The following is a 12,226-nucleotide window of genomic DNA, read 5'->3' on the forward strand; positions in this document are numbered from 1 at the left end:
TCGTGTGGCTGATTCCATATCACGAAATCACAGAATTGTAGTGGTTGGAAGGTACCTCCAGAGATCATCAAGTACAACCCCCCTGCCAAAGCAGGCTCCCTACAACAGGTCACACAGGTAGGCATCCTGGTGGGTCTTGAATATCTCCATAGAAGGAGACTCCTCAACCTCTCTTGGCAGCCTGTTCCAGTCACCCTCACCATGAAGAAGTTCCTTCGCATATTGGTGCAGAACTTCCTATGTTCCAGTTTATGGCTATTTCCCCTTGTCCTGTCCCCACTGACCACTGAAAAGAGGTTGGCCATATCCCTTTGTCTCCAACACCTTTTCAGGTGGATTAGCTGATTCATTTGGAATTTCACAGTGGTTTCCAAGAAAACTTTTCTTTGCATCTTCACCTGTTTTTCGCATCTTTCTCAGCAGCAGGGCTTGGGTCAGGATCTCTCCTGTGCAGGACACACCTGATGCACCAGATCCATGCAGCTGTGGGGAGAAAGCAACACAGTGTCATGATGCTGAGGTGCAGCCCTGTGCTTGGTGGGGGTCTTCTCCACCTGGGATGGGGTGCAGCAGCCCCCCCTCCCGCCATGCATAGTGCTGGCTGCTGCCTGGAGCTGCTGTCTCCTCCCAGGCTTCAGGGTCGGGTCTCCTGGTTTCAGAAGTGTTCCAAGAAGCAGAGTGCTGTATAAGAAACCAACAGACCTGTGGTGGACCATATTTGAGTTCTCTGAATATTTAAGGCCATATTGTGTCTTCAGTGACAGTGGAAATCCTCTTGTCCTTCCTTTCACTCCATAGGCATTGCTGATGGGAATTTGGATAGCAATAGTAATGAAGATGAACAGCGAGGAATTTATTTTCATTACATTATATCTGCCGAGCTTAATGGAGTTAGAGCAGTAGGAAGGCATCATTGCCACTTCAGTTTGGGTTCTACCACTCACGTACATCACTGTTGAGAGGATAAGAACTATTCTTATTGTATTAACAAGGAAGGGGTGAACTTTAATCTTTTACTAATAAATACAATAGAACTGCACATGCTTTTGTAACTTCAAGCATTTTAAAAATTGGCCTTCTGACAAGTAGTGCATGGAGTTGGCCACCTGATCAGGTTTTTTAGTATTACAAGTTCAAGTGAATGACTAATAAAACAACTTCACTGGGAACTGCCCTGTCCTTAAGTGGTGTCTTTAATTGCTACTTTTCAGTCTTCAGTGCATGTTTTATATATTTCAACCTAAACATGCAGTTTGTGTGTTTCAGATGAAATCCTACTGATGCTCCACCACACTGTGGTGTGTCGTGTGATGCCAGTCAACAGCTGCAACGTGCTTACGCCTGATAGTAGTCAGTTCTTTGTTCTCCAGTTTGAATTATTAAAAGCTATTCTCAGTGGCAATGAATTCCAGCAGAAGCCATGCCAGGAATTTCTGAGAGGGAATTTTATTACTGAGTTCTGCCAGAAGTGACCCAACATTAGAACCATCCAACTTTACAGGCTGTTTTGTGTTGGGCAAAATAATAGTTGTGTGCAAGGATGCAATAGCAAACTCCCCTACAGTAGCAGAAGACGATTGTATACTAATGAGGGAAGCAGATGTTTTATGGACTTGTTCTTTGTGAATCCATGTGCAAAACACCATTCTAAAGACAGCTTATGGTTTCTTTAATCCCTTGTACTTAACTAATGCTTAGGGATTTTCTGTGGTAATCTGCATATCCTGGATTTGTTCTGTCAAGATTTACCTGGCAGAGTTGTTATTATTTAGGTGGCTGTGACAGGTTTAGTGCCCTGGCTGCCAGTTACGTGTGTGCCAGAGGTGGAGATGAGTTTACCGAATCTGCGAACTGCAGGCATGCAGCGGGGCACTGGTCAGCCAGCACTGTGCCAGCCTGTCTGCTTCTTGCTGCTTCTGTTTTCACTACAAACAACGGCTCTGTGTTTTTAAAAATCTTGGGGAAGTGTTTTGGACTTAACAGCATGCTAAATTTTCACAAGTAGAGTAGTTAGAGTAAGGGGGTGGATAAACGTGCATCAGTGGTTGTGCAAAGTTACAAGATGTTGGGTAACCTCAGCAACTGCAAAAGGCGTTGTGTAAAACAACAAGTGACTTCTAGAGGGAATGGCCTCAAGCTGCGCCAGGGGAGATTCAGGTTGGACATTAGGAAATACTTGTTCTCCAAAAGAGTGGTCAGGTGCTGGAATGGACTGCCCACGGAGGTGGTGGAGTCACTGCCCCTGGAGGTGTTCAAGGAACATTTAAATGTTGTACCAAGGGACATGGTTTAGTGAGAACTATTGGTGATAGGTGGACGTTTGGACTGGATGATCGTGGAGGTCTTTTCCAGCCTTGATGATTCTACGATTCTATAGTCAGTGATGATCTTTTTGTATGAGATTGGTCTTCCTCTGCACCCTAGAGCCTGCATCTTGGGTTCATCAGGCAGTGTGCTCCCTCTCATTCCCTTGCTCTTGCATCCTAAATATGCTATTGCTTTTTGATTTGATATTTCTATCGCATAAATTAGCCCAGAAAACACTGCGCTTCCTCAATAACTCATAGTTCTGATGGAGTGAATGGTCTTTCAGCTTCTCTTATTTATTTCTGCCTATTTTTGCCCTTGTATCCAATACTGAGGATATTTGATTTTATGCCCTTGTTTATATATCTGTCTGTGGGCTGCCCTTCTCAGCCCCAGTTTGTAAATCTCCCCACATCAGCAGTTCAGAGTGCAAGGGTGGTTTTCCCATTTCCTTTGGGATGAATTCTGTCTGTGCCCAACAGCTGTGGATAAAGCTCTCCTGATATCACTGTCTAAACAGCTTTCCATTCTCCTGGTTTCATCCATTCTTGCCAGAGTTTGGCTTCGTGCCATCTCTCCTGTCAGCCCCAGCCAGTCTCGATGGGAGCACCAGTTCTGCCTGCTGCGTACAGAATTCAAAGCATGTACAGCTGAGCTGTAATACCGCTGCATCTCCTCCTGATTGGATAAGCAGTGGTGCAGGTACACAGAAGCAGTCTGCTACAAGAGCTCAGCAAGTTTCACAGGCCCCATCAGAGCAGCAGATCAGATAAGCTGGAAGGAAATAATACATATATTTTAACTACAGTAAGATACTGCCCTTTCTAAAATTGCTTATTAGAACAACAGTGAGTTACAAGCATAACTGCCCTATAAAATCCCACATATGAGGCTCAGGTGTGCTTGCTGTCTGTGCAGAAACTTATCAGGTGCTCAGTGATGTCCTTGCACCATTGACATTTTGCTTCTGCAGGCACACTACAGACACTTCAGCATGACCACATCTGATTTCTTTGTTTGGAGGGACATTCTGCAAACATCCATTCTCATTTTGCCTTTTTGAATACTGTAGGAATAAGATCACATTTTATGAAAAACCCCATAAACAGTTCTTCATGGAGGGCTGCAGAAAAATGTGACATTCTGAATGCAGAACAGTCTTCCAAAGCTTATAGTAAGATGTTTCTGGACAGTAAGTAGTCAGAAAAGAAAAAAAAAAAATATCTTCAATAATAGTGTGCTGCATCATCAAGAACAAAAAGATTTTTTCTAATAGGTTTTATGTCCTCAGAATGATATTGTTCTTTTGTATTGTCATACTGTTACACATATCTGCAGTGTGCCTTTCTTTACTCTGGCAGATTGAAATGAATCCTTCTCTTTGGAAAAAGGACATAATTGTTTTGCTTTATTGTTGTTATGCCCTTTATGATGTTGGGCATAGCTGCCTCCAAATTCTACCAACTTATCTTTCTTCTGCTTGCTAAACTTTTGCAGTTCATTATATTCTTTTATGTGGTAAACCTGTCAACCCAATATTCCAGCTTTCTTACAGCTGTAAAACTTGTCCATGCCTTCCAGAGTAGCAGGTGTTCGGGCGCCTGATACGTCGTGCTGTGCTAGAGGACTAGATGAAATATCCCACAGAAAGTAGTTGAAATTGTTGTTTCTGGGTGTGAAAATGTATTGTATGCACCCTGTGTGAGGCTGGAACTGAAGAGTTCTGAAATCGTATAGCTTAATAAAAGGATGACAGGGTGGTGTTCTTTTGGTGAAATATAAATGGTGTTTCCCATGAGCCATTTAGAACTCAACTGATGTCATAAATACAAAGTGGTGGACTTAAGGACGCTATTTCTCATGACCATTCCTAGCACTGCTAAGCTTTTCCCAAGAGTTGAGCGTTCAAGAGGTTATGTTGGAGTGGAGTTTTTAAAAAAGTGCTCTGAAAGTCACCATCCAAGTCAGCTGTTATTGTCTAGTAGTATCTCGTTCATGTCATCTTTAGGATTCTGGAACGCTATGTCCAAGATCAGATTCCTGGTGCAACCGTTGTGGTGGAATCCATTGGCGCACGGAGGTTTGGGGATGGATACTCTGAAGAGGATTATACCAAGTCTGACCTCATGGTCTATGCAATTGACCCACAAACAAATAGAGCTATAATGAGGAATGAACTTTTTAAGTAAGTATATGGTTTGTCATTCTTTCTGTACTTTTAAGGACTGTTTTGAAGCCTGTTGGTCTGTCTCTGTTAGTAACTGGTTCGACACAACAGGAGCAGAAGAAAATCCTGTGAAGAAACCAATGTACAGTGCCTCCATCTGCAGTGCATACAGCTTGGGATCCAATCCATTCCTGTGAACTGAAAGGCCCCAGCGCATGCGCTTTAGACACTGTTCCCATTAGAGTTTACAATTTGTTTTGTCAGCCTTGGAGAGGAGCTTCTGGTTTAAATTCTCTGAAGGAATATACCTTTTCTGTATCAAAACTGCTGTGTGATATCCAAGCTAGGGCTTTCTTGCTCCATTCACCTCCAGGCTTTCTGGAGTTGCTGTCTGGAGCATCTTTCTCCTTCATTTTTGGGGGAAACCAAGGAAGGAGAAAAGCCAGGGATTGCATGGGTAAGAAAACAAAATTAAGGTAACCTCCTGACATGTTTGTTTGTTTGTTTGTTTGTTTGTTTGGTGACATCACTGGGAGCAAATATGTTTTGAGACTAAATTACTGTTTCAGCTCATTCAGCTGCCAATATATCAGCGTGGTTGCAGAATTATGGAATCATGTTGTTAGAAACTGTGTGTTTTTTTGAGCGTTCTGCCTATGTATCTATACAAGGAAAACACTAATTGAAGTCTTCTTCTAAAGCAGACTCTTTATGTTTCTTTTGTGTTTGCTTTTTATCTCAGTGAAAACTAGACCAGTCTGCTCAATGATGGCATAAAGGAGCACCTCAGTCAGCAGCCTATAAAGCAAATGGCTGTGAGCTATCTCAGTGGACTGTGATTGAAAAAGGGCTTGTTCTCTCGAGCTCTTAATTTAGTACAGATGAATTATAGCATACTAAAGCTCTGCATATATTCAGAGTTTATAGGTTGGAAAAGATGACTGTGATCAGTCTGACCCGATATAATAAAGACCATAGGAATTCCCAGAATTAATTCTGTTTTGAGCACATCTTTCAGCAAAGGAACTGCTCAAGAAAATCCAATCAGCTACAACCTTTGTGGTGTTATTACAGAGGTAATTATTTTTACTGTCAAAAACTAGAGCTTTTTTGCCTTTTTTTTTAATTTGCCTGGATTCAACCATTGAATTTTATTACAACTGTGAGTGCTAGATTGAAGCACCCAATTGGTGCTTTTAATTTCTCATTCTACCAAAACCAAAGCTTACGATCACATCGTCCTCTTAATTTTTTCTTGACAAGTTCCTTGTGTTCTATGCTCTGAATCACATTTTACATACTTTTAATCACTTACAGTTTTCTCTGGACTTTCTCCAGTCTCCCAGTATCTCAGTCATACAGTCTTTTTTGGTCTTGGGAGCAATTTGTTCTACTTGTTACTTTTCCCCTTCTGGGGTTATCTAAAACCTCTGAGATTCTTCCAGTCTTAACTAGTTGGGAGAATAATGAGGTGGGAACCCAACAGAAATACACAGGGTCAAAAATAAATTATGTGGTGCTGCCCAAGTTCAGAAAACATATGTGACCCTGATGACGCTTGGAATTCCTGCAAACTCTTATCGTTTTCTCTTTGGAAAGCACTCTGTGGATCTGCTGGTGTTTATGCATGGAGATTGTTTGAGTCCATGGGCAGAATATTTTCCTTTTGCATACAATCTTTGAGAGAAAATGTCTCCTTCATTTTGGTGCCCACTGAAAATGTAGAAATGTCTTTTTAGGGATGTTTGTGTGTCCACAGAAGTACACAGAGAAAGAGTTAAGATAGTTAAAAAGCAAATTTTCAAGTGTGAATGGAAGGTTATTCATTTGCCTGGTTTGAAAATGCATGGGATATTATCAACTTAGAAGCAATCCCATTAGAATGCACCATGTGCCTGCATGCTCAGCTTTTTTTTTTTTTTTTTTTTTTCCTAATTCTCTCCCTGCTCTTCAAAAGCTTTTAAATATGTAAATCAGCAAAACCCTGGGGAATGCTTTCCAGGCTTTAGGGTAGAGGTGATTAAGTGTCAGCTTACTAAAAGTAAAGGAGAGAAATGAAGAAAGAGTTTTGTAGCGTGGAATCTGAAGTTAACAAGTTTTTGCTATCAAGTGGGTGAACCTCAAGAGATTTCACTCAGCTCAAGTACTTACCCAGATCTAAAAAGAAATTCCTTCTGTGACCATCTTCCCTGGAGTTTTTATTGTTTGAGAGATCGCAGGACATAAAGCAGTGCTACTGGGAACAGATTACTGAGAACCACAATCACCCTTCTGCCAGCCAGGAATCTGCTCAGGATCATGGCAGAAAATAGATTAATCAGAGAAAGCTTCAATCAAAACAACGGGGTGTGATGGGAGAGAGGTTGTATAGTCAGGTCGCATAGTTTAGAATTCGTCAATATAACAGCTGCCCTGCGTTCCTAATTGCCAGGAAAATCTCTCCCTCTCTTAAGAGATGCTAATTTCCCCCTGTCCTGTACTTTGTAAGACTGATAAACAGTGAGAGATTCATCCTTTACTTTAGGACTCCTACAGCTGATTCCCTGACATCTTTATTAACCAGGAATCTGTCTTGTTAGGCTGAAAAATGTCTGAATAGTAACTGCACTTTGATATTTTCTCCTTCTTTGTCAAACCCCTAAAAGACATTGAGGCCGCTTAGACATTGAGGCCGCAGACTGAAATGATCAGCCTCCTATTTTGTTTTATGTTTCATATGAAAGGGTGTTTGATTTATTAGAGCATAAAAAAGGGGAATTCAGAAAATTTATCCTGCATACATGAAATGGAAAATGTCCACCATTAGAAATAAAATGCTTACCCCGTCTGAATCTTTTTGCACTGTTTCATGCTTCATGATGGAGTTAATGTGCACTGTTGAGTTACGAACCTCTTAAAATAGGGTTTGTCAAGAAAATGCTAACAGAATTTTTAAGAGAGGCTGTTAAAACCTTCCAGAGATTTAATGCTGTCCTAGCTGAAAGCTGTCTTTGTCCAATAAAAAGGACTTGCAGCATGCACCAGTGACATCTAGTGTACAACAAAAGAATTAGAGCTCTTTTTGTACTTTTTAAAATAATCTTGCAAGCTGTCATTGCAGATCTTCAGGTTGTGAATAGAGATTTTTGCTGAATTAACCAAAAAATACTTTGTGGAAGAAGTCACAGCATCAGTTGTGAATATTATAAGAGCATAGTAATACAAAGGGAAACTGTCCTTCGGGATGCGTTGGTTTGCTTCTCTAGGATTGCATGCCTGTGAGCAGCCAAGGCTCCTCTTTGAGCCTGGCATCATAAAACTGGTACTCAGCATTCCATCATTTGGGAGAAGTTGTTCTGCATGTTAGGAGATCCAGCTGATATATTACACACACACATCAGTGTACGCTCTCTGAAGTTAGAAAAAATATTGATGAACAAATGTGGGAATTTATCAGTAGATGAATTTGCTTAGGGGAAATCAATTGTAAGATATGAACAGCCTTTTAGGAGTGCAATTTATGACTCATGGTCATCCAGATGAACTAAGAGCTATTTCAGACTTCCTTTAGGCATCCTGAATTTATAAACAGAAATCATTTCAGATTATTTTTTTAAGATGTGAAACATATTAAAACAAATACAGATGACTTGCTGAAGTTTTCTACTCCTCCTTCTTCCAATCTGCATCTGTCAAGAACGTTGCTATGGGTTCCACCTAAAAATTTCCTTATCTGGAGAGGTTGCTCTAAACAGTGAAAAACCTCCATGCTGTGCCAGATTTTGAAAGGGCACATCATTCAGCAACTCTGGTGTTCATTCCCCCTGGAAATAAGTTGATCTCATCATTGTCCCTCTGTCCTTAAGGAGAGTCAGAAAGTCTTTCAAATAATTCATTTCAGAGCATCAGCTCTGTGATTTAAGAAAATAGTAGAGACATGGAGCCCAACTAGGCAGAGCAGATACAAGAGTAGTTTCAGAATTGTTGCAACTATGCAGCTGCGTGAGGGGGGAATTATTAATCTTAGTATATTTTTATATTTTTTTATTTTAGTTTATTTTTCCCCATCACTTTACTTTTAATATTGCAAGGAAGGTCAAAAGGTAACAAACAGGCTGGATCTCCAAGCAAAAAAAAATTGCCCTAAGAAATGAAGGAAATTTCTTTAAAAATTAGCTGCTGTTAGATTAGCATCAAGTTGAGCTTTAGTCTTGAGGGATGTGTGCACGAAGGTTAGTTAATCCTTTACAACGGAGCACTAAAGAAAAAAGCACAACGTAAACTTTACCATACCACTGTACGGCATGAAGAACTTTTTGCTCCTAGGAATGAGAATAAGTTTCAGCTCGCCTCTCCTTTTCAGTGTTTAAACTGTGTTCTGTCTTTTAATACATTGGAGTTATCGCTGACAAAGAGATTACGGGGAATTACAAAGATTCTTAAGCACATAAAGAAGAGGTATGTGGTTTATCAGATCGGAGTTATTAGCCCAGCTACGCAGTAATTCAAACACAGCTAATGACCTTGGCTATCATAGTTTTCTGTTTTGGCATTGAAGGTTCCTTGACGGCAAACTGCTGGATATCAATAAAGAATTTCAGCCGTACCTGGGACAGGGGGGACGCATCCTGGAGATCCGCACACCAGACGTGGTAGCAAATGTCAAGAAGCAGGCGCAAGCTGTAGGCTATACAGAAGGTGCATTACTCGCTCTGGCTGTCATTATCATCCTGTGCTGTATGCCAGCTATTTTAATAGTAATGGTCAGCTACAGACAGTAAGTACTCTTACTTCTTTTTGTGATAGCAAAGTTGTAGTAAGGATGCTACATTTCTTAGCCGAAGTGCTTCGAAAACTTCCCTTTATTGCCAGTCTACGTACAAGAAAGTATGTTTAACATTCCTCGCATCACAGTAGTTGGTTGAGGCTTGGTGAGGGTTTGCATGGAAAGAAAAGGCACAGGAAGTGTCTTGTTATACTTCTGAAGTTGTGGTCAGTAACTGTTTTGGAAGACACCATGAAACACAACACTGAAAGCCAGGCCTTTGAAATGCAAGTGTAGATTCAGACCTGAATTCCATGCCAAACAAAGAGTGTTGGCTCAATAAGTGAATCCAGTATCAGATTGTGTAGCTCAGGCAAAAGAAGAGGAGGACTCAACTGCTTTTTATTTAAATCCTAAAATACTCATATTTTTTTCCCAAGCAGTGTACTTTTTAATTGCAAACCTTTAATGAAGAATTGATTTTATGTCATTTTATCACTATCCACATCAGCATAACCAGAAGGAACCTGCTTGATATTTCCATTCATCTTTCGTAGACATAGAGTTTTAAGTAATTGAGCTAATAATCTAATTAAAGGGTTGAGATCACTAACACGTTCATGTGAAATGGACAACTTCATGTCCACTAAAATTATTTAGTTTCTCATGAAAGATTTCTAATTCCACATGCATGCTCAAAGCAAAGGATGATCCATCATTACAAAATCAAAACATAATTCGGTGCATCTTCCCCAGTAATGAGCTACATTAAGCTTTTGCATACATCAATCTGTATCACCATGTCCTTCTCTCTCCATTTTAAAATTGGTGAATGAGCTAGAATGTAATAAAAACGTGTCCTCCTCATGCTCTGCAAGATGAGGCAAGAAGGTGTTTCCAGAGCCTTGGTGGATTTTTTTGATTTCTGCCTCCCCCCGCCTCGCCTTGCCTCACCTCGCCTCCCCTCCTTCTCCTCCCCCTTCCTCTCTCCTCTTCTCCCCTCCCCTCTTCTTCTCTTTTTTTTTTTCCTAAAAAATGCCTTGTCTGCTCCCTTCACTCCATCAATGGCAACAAAGTGACAGCTCTTCTGCAGGCTCCTGCTGCAGTATTGCATTGGTTTGTGGGAGGATAGGGCACAGAAAAGCCAAATGTGTATGTATTGCCACAAAGCAATTACATGGGATGGCAGTGTTTCTCAAAGCTGCTTTATATCTACCAAACCCATATGTAAAATCTGCTTCCAGTGAAACACTACTAAACCAGTTCAATAAGTTTGTTATTACTGATTTTATTATCCAAGTTGCCTGTTTCCTTAAGAAAGCTAATAGCAATATTTTTCTTCGATGTTTGTTGTTGAGGAGCTTTAAGAAATCTTCCTAACTTCATTTCATCAAAAATCATATTTTAATTGTCTAGAAGTATGATTTGGGGTTGGATTTATAGCAGACCAATATAAGTAAACTATACTTTTATGGAAAACACATCACTGAAGAGGACCAAAGAAAATATAAAGGCATTTTAGTGTTAATAAATTCCAAAAGCTAGCCTAAGCCATATGGTCATTACAGCCTTTTTCTCTTTTTTGAAAGGCACTTCAGTATTTTTCCTGATTACAGTCTGGCAAAGTAGATGCTCCAGTCTGCCACTGAGTGTAGAAATTATAGTGGAATAAAATGTAACTGTCATACTCACAGCACATGTGATGGAAATGATAAGATTTTCTCACTGTTAAAACTTTTTGTGTGCAATAGGTCAATTTTTCAGTGCTTTCCAGAACAATGATCGTGTTAATGTGCAGCGATTCACTTTACTTACTAAATCTTGTAAAAATACTAGTTAAATTGTATGAGTTATTTCTGTGTGGAAAATTATCACTGTCAAATTGTGGCTCCATGCCTGCATTTATGGCTTTTATCAACAATCCAGAAAGTCATTATTCCTTGGTGTTAAATAGTGTCTTTGAAATACACTGTTCAGTGTACCACCAGAAGGTAGGCACATCATTTATGTAATGTACAGAAAACACTGTCTTCTAAGTAGAAACTAAAATCAATAGTCCTTGCCTGCTGAAGACATTTTCTGTAGCATTCTTGAAACATGTAATAGTGAGAAAGGGTTACAAAAACACATCCCCAGTAGTCTACCTGCTAAAGAAATACCATAACATCCTCTTTTTCTATCTTACTCTTTCTTGTCTGTGTCAGTGCAGGGACTTGTTTTTTGCAAGTCCAAAGCAATTTTCCCTGCTGTAATTCATGTTTATGCTGACTGCAGAATTATTTCAAGAGTATTGCAAATAGCAGCTAAACACTGTTCAGCTCTGGAAATGATGATTCTTTAAACATGTCATTAATTCTCTAATTTTATGTATGGAATAATTAAGTAGTATCTAGTTTATCACTCCTATTAGTTTCACTGTTTAGGACAATTGCTGCAAACAGAATTAATTTAACCTTCCATTTTATCTCTTCATCTCTTTTTCTTGCATAACAAAACAGATTCAAAGAGTAAGTATTCATTTTCTGCTTTGTTTCTAATAGTTTGCATAGGGATACTGACAGCTTACCAATGTTAGTTTTTGAGAAGGGTAGCTGGCATTTGGTGAGACTTGCTTCTTAAGCTCCAGTTCAGTCCTGGACATCATATGTGGCAAGCTGTTATTTCTATGGCTACACAGCGTGTTTTATTAATGCATGCTAACACATTAAATAATACGTGGTCAAGAACATTCCCTGCGTAGTATTCCTCAAACAAGCAAGTGTACATCAGACTGGGGTGCAACTGAGGAAGCATGGGTTTCACTTTCTAGATGGACAATATTTTTTTTTACAGTGAATTTACCCATGGGGAAAAAAATTCAGGAAAACTGTTGAGACAAAAACTCGCCAACTAAATGCATTGAAAAAGGAGGTGTGAGTGTTAAATAAAACTTTGCCAGGGACTTTGTGTGTTTGAAATCACAGTCTCTTGGCACTTGAATGAAGCACTTGATCAAAGGAGCGTACTCT

At 39.9% G+C, this 12,226-nt stretch overlaps 1 protein-coding gene across 24 annotated transcripts in view; it reads left to right on the forward strand.

Moving 5' to 3' along the window:
• Positions 1–12,226, forward strand: part of PCDH15 (protocadherin related 15) — a 736,955-nt gene that overhangs the window by 701,368 nt on the left and 23,361 nt on the right. For 19 of the 24 annotated variants that reach the window (XM_021381881.1, XM_021381890.1, XM_021381879.1 and 16 more), the window contains 3 exons: positions 4,316–4,492; positions 9,012–9,230; positions 11,717–11,725. The exons of 1 other annotated variant lie outside the window; for it this stretch is intronic. In XM_021381881.1, coding sequence (XP_021237556.1) covers positions 4,316–4,492; positions 9,012–9,230; positions 11,717–11,725 — 405 coding nt within the window. The remainder of the gene's footprint in view (positions 1–4,315; positions 4,493–9,011; positions 9,231–11,716; positions 11,726–12,226) is intronic. 4 more of the 24 variants (XM_021381901.1, XM_021381896.1, XM_021381905.1 and 1 more) reach the window with 2 other exon arrangements.

This window comes from Numida meleagris, unplaced genomic scaffold, assembly GCF_002078875.1.
Source record: "Numida meleagris isolate 19003 breed g44 Domestic line unplaced genomic scaffold, NumMel1.0 unplaced_Scaffold119, whole genome shotgun sequence".
NCBI lineage: Eukaryota > Metazoa > Chordata > Aves > Galliformes > Numididae > Numida > Numida meleagris.